The following is a 15167-nucleotide window of genomic DNA, read 5'->3' as shown; positions in this document are numbered from 1 at the left end:
CCATTTATCCCTGAAGAAGGCTTTTACCCTTTGGACTTTAGTTTACCTATTTATCTGTGATCTCAGCTCTTAGGTGGGCTCAAGAAAAGTTATAATTTTATAGATTATGTGATTTTCTCTCATTATTAGGAATGAGGCAATATTCTCTTGAGAATTTATGCATTGTAAGTAAAATAAAATCTAGGAAATCTTATAGAGAATGGCAGTATCATTAAAGATGAAAATGTGGGAGAGAAGTATTTTGAAATACTTCATATCATAGTACAAATTGCTACAAATGATTTTAGAAAAAAATATACACATACACAAAGATTACATATATGCAAATATGTGTTTGTGTATTTTTCCTGATGACTCTGCATAATAAACATAAATAAATTCTTAAAGATGAAAACAAGAAATAAATGTCATTTTAAAATGACATTTGATGCAAATGACATTTTAATATGGCAATGTAAAATCTCTTTACAACCTTCCAGGCCAAACTATGGTGACCCTATCTTAAGATTTTAATTTTTTGAAGAAAGAAAGTTAAAAATATGATTTATTTCACTAGGGAAAGAAAATTTTCTTTCATCCCACAACCTAGTAAAGAGTGCAATTATTTCTGCTAGAAAGAGCAAAGATCCCATTATATTGTCTTAGATAGATCAATTCCTAAAACAGATTATTTATTCAGGTTCTTAAGCTAAATATTATAGAGACATTAGGTTGAATGTACAAGGATGTGTTTATTGAAATTAAGAGTGGTGTATGGTTAGGTGTTGATCTGGGTGCAATCCAGGGACAGAAACTACACAGTAATTAAACAGAGTAAGTTTAATATATAGAACTATTAAATGATGACAGAATAACTATAAAGATGGACTGAGCTCAAGAGGGCTTCCTAGGGTTGAGGGAGAATATCCAAGGAAGAATAAACATGAGGAGATAAGGTATTGACAATTGGATAAGGTGGATAAGTGGGTTGAAGCCCACTGAATGGCAGAGAAGCCTGAATGGCAAGCTGTGGACACCAGGACTGGAGTGCACTGCTTTTGCAACAGGACAGCCGAAGGAAACAAAGCTCTGAGGAAAGGACTGTAGCTATCTGGGGCTCCCAGACATACTATGCTACCCAAGTCCAGAGCTAGAGGAAACACACAGTGAATCCTGCATACTGTAGGTACTTTGCACTGGAGAAAACAATTTATTCAGTGGGGAAAAATACATTCTATAGAAACCTGGCAAATGGACTGTTCTGATACCTGGATGACATCAGATGCCTGCAGTGTCTCTACTACCCTCTTTATTGAAAAAGCATAACATCATGCCAGCTGGCAAGGGAAAGTACTTAAAGGAGTCAGGTGCATTTTTATAGAGCAGGCTATGCAGAGTGAATTTAGGTCTGAGACACAGTAAATTGATAACTGGCACAGTGCATCACAAATAAATGATGGAACAGAGTCTGCAAGTGGGGAAAGGCAGGAGAACATGGGAGTAATACAATGCTGACTTGGGAACACCCTGACTCTTTGCTGATTGCAATGTTCCAATCATTTGGAACATTGGAGTATTGGGCTACTCTTTTTTTGTTGTTGTTTGCAGGATATTTCTTCTTATTAAAAACTTCATATTACTTTCATCTTCTTTCTTTTTTATAAAACAGGACAAGATGAGAAAAAGAGAGATCAGTGTGTGTCAACAAACTGGGGCCTTATTATGCAAGAACTTTCTTAAAAAATGGAGAATGAAAAGAGAGTCCTTACTGGTATGACTCAATATCTATATTATTCTGTGTTTATGGTAGGAAAATATATGTTGCCTGGGAGGTATCTATGTCATGTGTATCTCCCCTGACACATACACCAAAAACACTAAAATACAGCACCTTTATACAACAGAAAATGCTATTCTTCAGACCATAAATCTGTTAGAAGACATTTCTTTTGACATAGGCCCACAAGTTGAGGTCTGAAAGCACTGAATCTGGTCAGCAATTAACACATCAAAACATGTTTTAAAAGCCAATGGTCAGATTTGTTACTAGTGTCCCCACTCATGGAGACTAGGGTTAAGATACTGACATTCCAAAATATGGTAAACAAACCAACCCACCACAATGAGTAACTGGCTTTTTCTCTGTGGGATCTCTTTCTCTTCTTAAAAAATCTGTTTCCTTCAAAAATAGAACAGTTGGAATTGTATTAAGTTCCAAGAAGAAAATTGGCAAAATCTTATCATCTTACCATATAAAAAACCTTGATTAAACTTTGGATTATTTTAAAAATCAGATAGATATAGCTAGATAGCATTTTTAACTAAATTGGAATTCCTATGTAAACATTGTGAAGTTTTTTCCTTTAAGATAATGCATTTCAGAAATGAAGTGATTTCTTATTGAGAGTTCGCATGTGATCAGGATTTATAACTAATTAAGATAGTGTACCTCAGACACTATCTTATTATTAGAATGATCCGAATGCCCTTACAAACTGGCATACTGTTGAGTTTGTAATTCTAGAATCTTGGCATGTAACCAGTATATTATTACTAAGCTAGCAATGCCTTGAAACTATCTCTTACAACACATAGACTTTCAGCAGACTTTAAACAGTTTATAATATGGAATATATTAAAACTAGAAAAGTAAAAAAAGAGACAAACTTTATGACAAAATGATTGTGAATGACTAATTTTAAATAAGATTTTTCTTTATCCTTTCTCCTGTATTATATAGGAATGGATGAATGCATTGGTCTTACTGCTTTGTTTGTACACATATCCTCATGGTCATCAAGTAAATGATTTTTCTTCACCACTTACCAATGACCTGGGACGGCTAGATGCATTTAATGAATCCGAATTTTCAGTTGCATACACACCTGTCACCAAAACAACCCAACAGATAATGAATAAAGTAGCCTCTGCTTCCTTCCTGGCAGGTGAGATTTCTAGTTACTTAAGAGAAGTGTCTGGTGTGAATATTTGGTTTATTGGACTGCCGATTTATGCATTTAATTTGTCTTCTAGTCTGATAAATCTTAATTGTCAAACTTTCTGGAGTATATGAATTAGAAATATATCTTCCCTTTACTGGAAATAAGACACCACCGCTTAGTATCTAAGTTAAAACTAAACGTATTACTTGCCAAACAAGGGTTTGCCATTTGGAGTACACAGTCTCTCAACAAGAAACACGTTTGATCTGGTACAGGATTTGAGGAAGCATGGAATATTCAAACTGGTGCACGTTTAGAGCAGCAGTGTTTAGGGATATGTTGACATGTGAGTCTGAAAGCATTGTCACCAAAATGAAATCGTTGCTATAGTGTTTTCTTGTTCTTATAGACAAGGAACAACCGGTCTTTTCCTTTCTTAAATTCTATTATAAGAATTTCAACCTTACCTTTTAACACCAAAAACATGTCCTTGCTATATTTGGATATTCCTTTGAATATTCTGTATTTCAGATTTTCATCCTCCAGCATTAAGGTACTTAACAAGTTAAGGTTAAGTGCTTAGGTTGAGTTAAGGTTAAAGCTACTTAATGAGTACCCTAAAGCTGAAGGGTCAAGATCATTTTTGTAACAATCATTTTTGTAATGACGTTCTGAAATTAGAGGAGGTGCAACCTGATACAAAGTCAAGAGAACTAGACTTAGATTCAGGACATTTGATTAAAAGTAGTTCTGAGAGTCTACCCAGAACTGCTGTAATGTATATGTGTCTGGAGTACATTTGGAAAATCATCAGCTTCTCATAGCCTTATTATTAGCATATGCAAAATAAGATTAACAATTTATGCAACAATAAATTCTTACAGTTCGAAGAATATAAGACCTTGTGGTTGATAGATCAGTAGGGTGACTAGTTAACAATAATCTATAAAAAATACTATATTTTTCATAAATATTTCAGTTGAGAGGAAAAGGACCAACTCAATCTGTCTCTTTTTTTAGTGTACTTTAAGTTCTGGGGTACATGTGCAGAACATGCAGGTTTGTAACATAAGTATACACGTGCCATGGTGGTTTGCTGCATCCATCACCCCTGTCATCTACATTAGGTATTTTTCCTAATGCCATCCTTCCCCAAACCGCCCCCTGCTATATACCCCCTAGCCCCCCACCCCACAACAGACCATGGTGTGTGATGTTCCCCTCTCTGTGTCCATGTGTTCTCATTGTTCAATACCCACTTATGAGTAAGAATATGTGGTATTTGGTTTTCTGTTCTTGTGTCAGTTTACTGAGAATGATGGTTTCCAGCTTCATCCATGTCCCTGCAAAAGACATAAACTCATCCTTTCTTATGGCTGCATAGTATTTCATGGTATATATATATATATGCCACATTTTCTTTATCCAGTCTATCATTGATGGGCATTTGGGTCAGCTCCAAGTCTTTGCTACTGTGAACCGTGCCAAGATAAACATACATGTGCATGTGTCTTTATAATAGAATGATTTATAATCCTTTGGATATATACTCAGTAATGGGCTTACTGAGTCAAATGGTATTTCTATTTCTAGATCCTTGAGGAATTGCCAGACTCTCTTCCACAATGGTTGAACTAATTTACATTCCCAACAACATTGTAAAGCATTCCTATTTCTCTACATCCTCTCCAGCATCTGTTGTTTCCTGATTTTTTTTTTTTTTTTTTTTTTTTGAGACGGAGTTTCTCTCTTGTTACCCAGACTGGAGTGCAATGGCGCGACCTTGGCTCACTGCAACCTCCACCCCTGGGTTCAGGCAATTCTCCTGCCTCAGCCTTCTGAGTAGCTGGGATTACAGGCATGTGCCACCGTGCCCAGCTAATTTTTTTGTAATTTTAGTAGAGATGGGGTTTCACCATGTTGACCAGGATGGTCTCGATCTCTTGACCTCGTGATCCACCCACCTCAGCCTCCCAAAGTGCTGGGATTACAGGCGTGAGCCACCGCGCCCGGCCTGTCTCCTGATTTTTTAATGATTGCCATTCTAACTGGCATGAGTGGTATCTCAATGTGGTTTTGATTTGCATTTCTCTAATGACCAGTGATGATGAGCTTTTTTTTTCATATGTTTGTTGGCTGCATAAATGTCTTCTTTTGCAAAGTGTCTGTTCATATCTTTTGCCCACTTTTTGATGGGGTTGTTTGTTTTTTTCTTGTAAATTGGTTTAAGTTCTTTGTAGATGCTAGATATTAGCCCTTTGTCAGATGGGTAGATTGCAAAAAAATTTTTTTCATTCTGTTGGTTGCCAGTTCCCTCTAATGATAGTTTCTTTTGATGCACAGCACTCTGGAGTTTAATTAGATTCCATTTGTCTATTTTGGCTTTTGTTGTCATTGCTTTTAAGAAAGAGAATCCTTCATTTAGCTTAAAGAAACAGAGTATTAATGCAAGGCAGAATAGAGGTTTATCATTAACAGAGGAAGAACTATGTGTCCATTCCCTAGATCTATAGCTTTGTTTGCTGGCTTCATTCACTGATTGGTTCCCCCAGGGGCAGAGTTGGTCTGCAGACTCTCCAGATTTAAGCCCTACCAGATTAGCAACTCCAGTGAAAAGATTGCGGATCATTCCTGATAGTTCACAATAACTTCGAGGATTATATCCATGGGAACAAATAGGTGACTTTGGGTTAATATTGATCTTGGTTCACCAAGAACTAATCTCTTTGGATAGGGGGATGCAGTATTTTCATTGGCCACTTGAGTTCCCAGGTCATGAACTACATCCAAACCAACAGGATATGTGAGTGGAGGAAGGGAAGTATACCAAATGGATCATAGTGTGTTTTACTAGAAGAAGAACTGGATGTCAACAGATAAAAACAACATATGTCCTTTACAACTATAAGTGCATACTTCAAAGGGAAATCTGTGGTAATTGCCCTGTCATTGGTTAATAGGCTTGGCCTAGGATTAGGATAAAGACTAAAATTAGTGCTATAGTGGGTATAAGATTTAAGTTGTTTGAGATGCTCAAGGTAATAGTAACAGGAGGATGATTTCTAGATCAGCTTGTAAAAATGTAATAGCTACTAAGAATTTTGTAAAGAATGGCATATAGGTATGTCCTATTAGATCAGACCCACATTCATATAGACATGATTTTTTCTGTATAAATATTTAGTTGTAATCAGAATAACTACAAAAAATAATGCTGGCAATGCATTCATTAATAAAGTTAATAGGAGGTTAATTATTCTGTTTTGTATTACACCAAACCTAACTAATTGAAAGTCAACTGGGCTAATACTAAAAGAAGATTGTCATTAACAAATAGAGATAGAAGTGCAGGAACAGTCAGACTATATCTACAGAATGTCAGTATCAGGCAGCAGCTTCAAGTCAGAAATGATGGTTGTATGTAAAGGGAGATTTTATTTAATGAGTTGAATTATTATGAGTTGGGTTATAATTTTAAAGTGACTTCGAGCTTGTATAACTGTGTGAGTATCCTAAAAACCATGAAAGCAATTATAAGTTCCTCAAAGAGGTCTCCTTTGCCCATCGGATCTAATGGAGAGTTAGAATCTTAAACTTGATTCAATAAGTGATATGGTACCAACACACTTTTAAATCAGGGAAGTGGCATAATGAAAATGGCATTTTTTGAAGATTCATCTAGCAGAGGTGACAGGGTTGATTTAAAGATGCTAAAGAAAAATATCAAGGAGGTTGAGAGCCCAGATCCAATAATAGATTTGGAAGATTTAAACAAGGCTTCTTAAAATGAAAGACTCATGCCTTATTTACTCCTAATATTACCAGTAATTTTGTTTGTATTTATCACTATATCAGTTTTCTAGGAATGCCATAACAAAGTACCACCCACTGGGTGGCTAAAACAACTGTGTGAGTATCCTAAAAACCATGAAATTATTAAAAGGGTGAATTTTATGGTATGTGAATTATATCTCAATTTTTAAAAGAATATAAAAATATGACTTACAAGGTACTGGCTACTCATTTTGAGCAACATGATTTCCACAAAGGACGTTCTTCTAAGGAGATCCTATGCATCTTGCTCCACCCAGTCACCAAAAGTCTGCATAACCTCTTTTTTTCCTTTTTTTGTCAACTTTTGTCCAAATTCCACTCCAGCCTAAGTAATCACTGATTTTATGCCTGGATTCTGACCGCTTCACTGGGTTTAGTATCCAGTAATCCAGTTCAAGCACTTGCTATATGGAGCCTCTCTGACCACAGTTTCCAGAGTATGTCAGACTCTTCCTTCCTGTGAGCCATCCAAAGCTTGCTTTCCACCTCACCAACCACCACACAGTTAGTTCCCCTGGATTTTAATGTCTACACTGTGCATCTTACCTACCAACACTGAATCCACTTCTGATTCAAGGTGATCACATGAAATAGACTATCACCTAAGGTCCAGCCCTGACATGTGTCTGTGCTTGCTCTCTGTTTCACACATGTCCATGACAAGTCCCGATGTCAGAAACTTGTGCTTCTCAACATTACCTCATTCAAAACCACATACAATTATAATAATAAATATTCATTAAATGCTATAATATGCTATATTTTTACAAAAGCTCTATTCTATAAAAAGAGAATATTTTATAATGATAGTATTCTATATTCTGTACTCAATAATATTCTATAATAATAACAGTTATTAAGTTTATTTTACATATATAGAAACTGAGTAACAAAGGTTAAGGAATTTGCTCATGATGACACAAGTTTGACAATAAAATTAATTCTATCAAAATACATGCTGCCTGCTCCCTCTACATTCATCTTCAACACTTCCACCCCAATCCAGAACTTTTCTTATTTTTTGTCTAATTTTGTAGAATTACTAAAACACCCATGTGGCCTTGGATACAATATCTACGAAAAAGAAGGATTCTTTCAATGATGTCAACATAATTTCTTAACATGTTTTCAAATTTATCACTTTTTTAAGCTTATTAACCATACCATTAGGGTTGTTAAAGAAAAACAAATTTGTATAGGTATGTCCACCTGATACAAAACAGTGCCTAACTGCAATTTAAGTATCTATCTATATTTACCATTTCAGAATTTTAGGAATGTTAATTATTTTTTAACAGTGTGATTGATATAGTATGACATTGTATGTGATTGAAATTGGTTCAGTAATCACAATATATGAAAATAAAATAACTAATTTTCATGTGTTCTGGTTGTATCCAGATGGAACTTTAGAAATTTCTCTCCCACCCAACTTTTTTGTCTACCTTTCTGAAAGTTAATACTTGATTGTGTTTTACTTCCATAGAAAACTTCAGTAAAAGCAATTCAACACGACATCCTGAAGCTGTGTCTCCTAGTAATTTCCTAACAATTATATTCTCTACTTGTAACAAAAGGTAAAATGGTCTTCGGACTGCCAGATGAAGAAAGTATTAAAGAATTCACAGCAAATCATTCTGAAGATATAGCAAGAGTCATCTTTACTAATACATACTCATATAATTTGAAGTTCTTGCTAGGATCCAGAATGCCAACAAAGAAGGAACACGGGGACCATAAAGGTAATTTTCTGGCTCTAAAATTTCACCACTCTCTATTTCAATTATGTCATAAGCTGTGTGTAGGAATAGAGGTTAGTATGCCAGATTAGAGCATCACTATCTGCCATAATGTCCTTCAACATTTAAAAAAAGTATATTCATTTTTGGGCATAAGAACATATTGATAAATGGTCATTATGTGTGGTTATATACATATAATAAATGGTACTGGGAAAATTAAATTGTCTTATGCAGAAGAATAGAACTGGACCCATATCTCTGACCACATACAAAAATTAACTCAAGATGCTTTAAAACCTAAACATAGGACCTGACCCTATAAAAATTCAGAAAACAAAAACTAGGAATAACCTCTTCTGGACATTGGGCTAGGCAAAGAATTTAAAACTAGGTCCTCAAAAGCAAATATAATAAAAACAAAAATAGACAAGTGAGACTTAATTAAACTTAAAAAACTCACAGCAAAAGAAATAATCAACAGAGTAAACAGAAGACCTACAGATGGAAAAAAATTTGCAAACTATACATTCAAGAAACAACTCAAAGAACAAATAACCCATTTGCCTATTTTTCAATGGGGTTATTTGAGTTGTTTGAGTTCTTTTTTCAGAAGAAGACACATAGCAGTCAACCAATGTAAGAACAAAGCTCAACATCACTAATTATCAGAAAATACAAATTAAAACCAGGAGATACCATCTTGCACTTGTCAGAATGGCAATTATTAAAAAGTCTTAAAAAAACAGACATTGGCAAGGATGCAAAGAAAATATAACACTTATACATCATTGGTAGAAGTGTAAATTAGTACAACCTTTATGGATAACAGTATGGAGATTTCCCAAAGAAATAAAAACAAAACTACCATTTCATCCTGGAACTTCACTACTGGGTATCCACCCAAAGGAAAAAAATCATTAGATTTAAAATGATACCTGCACTCATATGTTTATTTCAGCACCATTCACAAAGCAAAGATAGAGAATTAACATAAATGTCCATCAAAAGAGTGTTAGGTAAAGAAAATATTATTTGTGTATATATATATGAATACTACCAGCCACAAATTAAAATATTGATAAATTTGACTAAATATAAATTAAGAATTTCCCTTTATCAAAAGACACCAGAGAGTTAATGAAAAATAAAGGCAAAAGTTATTATAAAGTGACTGGGCATGGTGGCTCACACCTGTAATCCTAGCAATTTGGGAAGCCAAGGCAGGCAGATTGCCTGAGCTCAGGAGTTTGAGACCAGCCTGGGCAACATGGTGAAACCTTGTCTCTACTAAAATACCAAAAAAAAAAAGTTAGCCGAGTGTAGAGACATGTGTACCTGTGGTCCCAGCTGCTCAGGAGGCTGAGGCAGGAGAATCACTTGAACCTGGATGGCAGAGGTTGCAGTGAGCCAAGACCATGACACTAAACTCCAGTCTGGGCAACAGAGCAAAACTCCATCTCCAAAAAAAATTTAAAAGGCGATAAAGTGTTTATAACAAAAAATGAATTCCAAAATATGTAAATATTTACTTGGAATAAATAGGAAAAAGATCAAAAATAGGAAAATAATAAAAAGACATTATTAATAGGAATTTTGTAAAACAGCACAGATCAAGAATAAGCACTTGGAGTGGTGCTTTTCTTAGCACCCAGGAAAATGCATGTTGAAAACACATGTTATATCATTTCACATTTATAAGATTTGCAGAAATTAGCAAAAAAAATTCAAAGTATTGACAAGGATATGTAGCAAAGAGAACACCTATCCGACTTTATATAATTTTTAAATTTCACAAAAACTGACAAATTTTATTTTAAAGTTGATGTGCACATAACCTACAACTCATCATCATAGAAATCGTATTAGAGAAACTCTCGGACCTGCATTAAAGACTTGCAGCCTATTCTCCTCTTCTTCCTGAGGACACAGCATAGCTAAACCCAAGGGATTTAAAAGCAGGTATGAGTTCTTCACCTTTTCTCACCTGCTTCTGCAAACTAAGGAATCATGTATAATACAGACAGTACAACTGACAGTTGGAGGAAATGCCTTCCAACTTGGGATCCTACATTTGATGTGACTAGAGTACCACCCCTCAACCCTCCTACCAAAGACCTGTGCTGAATTTGTAACCTGAGTGAGAAATAAACTTTTGCTGTGATAAATCACTGAGATTTAGGGGTTATTACTGTAACATATACGAGACTGTCCTGACCAATATAGATATATTTACAAGAAGATATATATACAAATTTTTACAGGAGAAGATTTTTTTTCCAGTAATAGCAAAAATAAGAAAGGAAGTAACCCAATTATCATCAACAGAAGAATGGATACATATATTGATTTACATTCCTGCAATGGGATTCTATAACCATAAAAAGAAAAAATTAAATGTGGACATTTATATACTTTACAAAATTATAATATGAAACAAATGAGCAAAGTTTATAATGATAAACATAACAAGCTATATGGAATTAGTAGAGTTTAATTTTTTATATTAACATGTATAGTTTAGAGATATATAGTGGTATGTATATAAACAGAACACTCAGGAAAGCAGTTAGCTAGCTAGAAACTTGGTGCTAGTGGAAGTGTACAGGGGATTCTGACTGTATTTAAAATGATGTATTTATTTTGCAAATTTGTAGTGGGTCCATTTGTGTTTATTATATTTTTATATCATTTGTATATCTGAAATATTTCAAGATGATTTTTAAAATACTTACACTTTTCATGTAATATGCATTTAATTCCTCTACTCAATTTTAATTCATCTTATTCAAGAATATCTCTTCAATATAGTTTAATATTAAATGTGCTGATAGGTCTTTTTTAATAAATCTTTTTCTTCAAAAGATATTCTGATTGGCATTATTTAAGCACAGTAAGTAATCTTATTTGAACTTCTATTTGCCTATTATGCCTGTGTTATATTCAGTGTTAGAAAAAGCTTTAGTTCAGTGTTTCTCAATCCATGTTAGGATCTGTGAACTTTTGAAAAACATAAAAATGTATTGTTTTCACAATACAAATTACAAAAGAAAAGACATCAACAAAATTCTTCATCAGCAGAAAAGCACAGGACATGATATTGGAAAGCTCAGAGTGTTGTAACTTAATGTAAAACGTATCCTAGGAGTGCTCTGCCTCATGAGTCTGCCTGATTCATTTTGAGAATCATTATTATAATTTATGTTTTTATAAGCTTTGAGTCAAAATAAGGACATTTGGAATTTGGAGCCATTGTAAAGTCCACTGTTTGCTATAATCAGTATTGTAATAATATTTCAATAATATAGATCGTGATGTGACAATATTTATGGTTTCGTTTTTTCCACAAAGCTCATTGTTATGTAACATATGAAGATGTTTACTGTGAAGTTTCAGAATTCTGGAACAAAGGTTTTGTGGTTCTTCAAGCTACCATTAATGCTGCTATTATAGAAGTGAGTACAAACTGTTCAATGCAAACTAATGTTTAATGCAAGTTAATAATATTAGAGGCATCAAAAGTTTCATGAAAGAAAATGTAAGTGGGTAGCCTTGTTATTTTATTTACTCACTCTGAAGTTTACTGAAATTGCCATATACCATAGAATGTAGATACAAATAGAAAAAAAAGTATCTCATTCATGGACTCAACTTTGTTGGGAAGCCAGGCAAATAAGAAAATTATCAGAACAGAAGTAGACTATTACAGAACTATAAATCAGGTCCTCATAAGTAAATGAGGATTCTCAGCCTTGGAATGCCATGGAAGAATTCCTAGTTGAAATAACATTTCAGCTTAAGGCTTGAGGTGAAGGGTGGCTTACTGAACATATAAATTCAGAAAAGGCATGCCAAGCAGATCATAAAGTAATGTTAGGCAGGGAGATATTGAAACACGTAGGAAATCTGAGAATGGTGAGTAACTCAGAATGCCTGGACTCCAGGCTCCCAGTAGGTCAATGGCGGGACATAGAAGTGGTAATTTAGGTTAGTATCAGATCCCAATAGGCCAATTATACATTCACAGGAAAACAGATGGTTAAAAGAAAACAGAGCATGCTATTGATTAATATACAAATTTTGTTTATTAATGCTTTTCTTCAGATTACAGCAAATCACTCAGTGATGGAAGAGCTGATGTCAGTTACTGGAAAAATTATGAAGATACATTCCTTCATTCACCAATCAGGAATTATAACTGATATATTTCTTTTTGCCTGCATTATTTCCTTTTCTCCATTCATTTACTATGCATCTGTTAATGTTGCAAGGGAGAGGAAGAGGATGAAGGGCTTGATGACAATGATGGGTCTTCAGGATTCAGCATTTTGGTGAGTCAAATGCAGCACGAATAAGTAAAAATATTTATTTAAAATATTCTCCAATACATATTAATTGCTGTGTGTGAGTTATTATTGTGTTGATTTTGCAGCTGCTTTTTAATTTTAAAATTATTATTGCATTATAGTTTTCAAATAATATTGTAAAAGAAAAGAAAAGAAATTAATGAGGAAAGGAAAGTGAATTATTCTGACATAAAAGAAATGGGATTAAAAAAAACATTCTTTCTTAACAAAAACAATGAATGGAATTAAAGGCAAGTATGTAGACTTTTCGGTGAACACATCCCGAGAAAGATGAAAACAGTTTTTGGAAAAAAAAGTGACATGACAGAATTACACGTAAGGAAGGATTTCTTATGTCCAAGGAAACTTGTGATGTTCCTGAACTTGGAGAGACTCCAGAGAGGAGAGAAGGTTCTGAGATTCACTGAGAGCCTACCCTGTGTTAAGACAGTGCACTACATATCCATTGTCTCATTGAGCCCTCAGTGTAGTATAATTCCTGGTGTCCAGAAACATAAAGGAATAATAGAATGGTTACAGAGGTTTCCCAAGGTTACAGAGCAAGAATGCAGCAGATAAAAAGTTCAATCCAAAATCTATCAGACTGGAAACCCAATTTTTCCTGTCCCTCCATCCCCCAGAACAATGTGCATATGTGTGTGAATGTATTTCTGAAATCAATTTTAGGAAAAACAATTCATAATTCCTAAAGAATATTTCTAATTCCTAAAGAATTCCATCCAAAACTTTTACTTGTATTTATGTACTTAGAACACCCAAAAAATAAATGTTGAAAAGAGAATGAATGGATGAATAAGTGAATGAAAAAATTATGTTAGAATCCATTTCAGGTCTTCCTTTTCAGGTGAACATAAAATACTAAAAGAACGTTTTGTTTCCACATTAGGCTCTCCTGGGGTTTGCTCTATGCTGGTTTCATCTTCATTATGGCCCTTTTCTTGGCACTTGTTATAAAATCTATCCAGTTTATCATTCTGTCTGGCTTTATGGTGGTTTTCAGCCTCTTTCTCCTATATGGATTGTCTTTGGTGAGTTGGTGAATTAAATATCTCTCCATCCACCTCATAAGCTAAAAATCAAGTGTTTGTTTTCAATTAAGTGATTATATGCTTCCTTTTTTTTTCTGTCTACTCTGTTTGCATGTGAAAAATCTATAAACAGGAAGAATTTGATTTGAGGTGTTTTGAAATGCCAATTTTTAGTGGAATTTGCGGCACACAGTTTTATATGTTGTATATGAAATAATAACTATAATTTTGTATATTTATTTTATTATGCTATTACTAATATTACATAAACAAACTACATTTTCTCTCATTTTAGATACCTTTGGCTTTCTTAATGAGCATCTGGGTAAAGAAATCTTTCCTCAGTGGCCTGGTTGGATTCCTTCTCACTGTCTTTTGTGGGAGTCTTGGGTTCATATCACTGTACAGACACCTTCCTGCATCTTTGGATTGGATTTTAAGCTTGCTTAGTCCCTTTGCCTTCATGCTTGGAATGGCCCAGGTGAGATATGACTTGAATGTCTGTTAATGGCATTTCTGAAACATCTATCCTCTCTGGAATTCAGTAGGCCGTAGTCATTTTCAAATTCAATGTTGTAAGGCTTAAAATTCTAGTGAAGGCTGTTATGAAGTTACAAAGGTGGAACTTTTAAAAGCTTTCAAATTATTTAGCACAGCAAAATAAGAAATTTAGAGAGTGAAAAAAAGAGGATCAATATACAATTATTTAAAGGTAATATAAAGTATTTTCTTAGGCTACTAATTAAATATGAACTTGTCACAAATCTAATTCTAAATAACTATTCCAATTCATGTTTTTACCTAGTAATTGAAGATAATACATGATTTAAAAAAAACATTAAATTAAATTAAAATTTTTAAACATCTGGAAAATTCATTAGTAAATTATATTTCTGTTCATAAAATATATCTTCTGTTTATGTGATTCTTATTAAAGTCCCTTTGCCTTCCCTCTAATTAAATGAAAATGCCAACCATTAAATATCCATTATTTAGTGTTTAACAAAAGGATTGTTAGTTATAAAGAGCTCATTAACTTGATCATCATAGACCAGCCCATTTCTGGTCCTCCTTAAACGCACCAGTGCCTTTTGCCCAGAAATTCTCCCTCATGACACCAATTTACATGCATCACCACACTTTTTGACTGTGCCCTATTTGGTAAAAGTTCATCTAAGTTTGATCTCAAATGCCATCTCTTCCCATACTTCCCTACTTCCTCCTAATGTTTCAATTTCATTTTGAACATATTTTTATCATAGCAATTGCTAAACTGCA

General features: G+C 34.1%; 1 protein-coding gene across 3 annotated transcripts in view; it reads left to right on the top strand.

Moving 5' to 3' along the window:
• Positions 1–15167, top strand: part of ABCA8 (ATP binding cassette subfamily A member 8) — a 96920-nt gene that overhangs the window by 15970 nt on the left and 65783 nt on the right. For all 3 annotated transcript variants that reach the window (XM_078374507.1, XM_035301639.3, XM_035301638.3), the window contains exons 2-8: positions 1649–1750; positions 2720–2924; positions 8333–8497; positions 11846–11949; positions 12599–12825; positions 13748–13889; positions 14185–14370. Coding sequence is in view for 2 of the 3 variants with exons in the window: in XM_035301639.3 (XP_035157530.1) it covers positions 1655–1750; positions 2720–2924; positions 8333–8497; positions 11846–11949; positions 12599–12825; positions 13748–13889; positions 14185–14370 (1125 nt within the window). In the remaining variant the exon portion in view is untranslated. The remainder of the gene's footprint in view (positions 1–1648; positions 1751–2719; positions 2925–8332; positions 8498–11845; positions 11950–12598; positions 12826–13747; positions 13890–14184; positions 14371–15167) is intronic.

This window comes from Callithrix jacchus, chromosome 5 (genome assembly GCF_049354715.1).
Source record: "Callithrix jacchus isolate 240 chromosome 5, calJac240_pri, whole genome shotgun sequence".
Taxonomy (NCBI): domain Eukaryota; kingdom Metazoa; phylum Chordata; class Mammalia; order Primates; family Cebidae; genus Callithrix; species Callithrix jacchus.
This window is presented reverse-complemented; position numbering and strand designations above follow the sequence as displayed.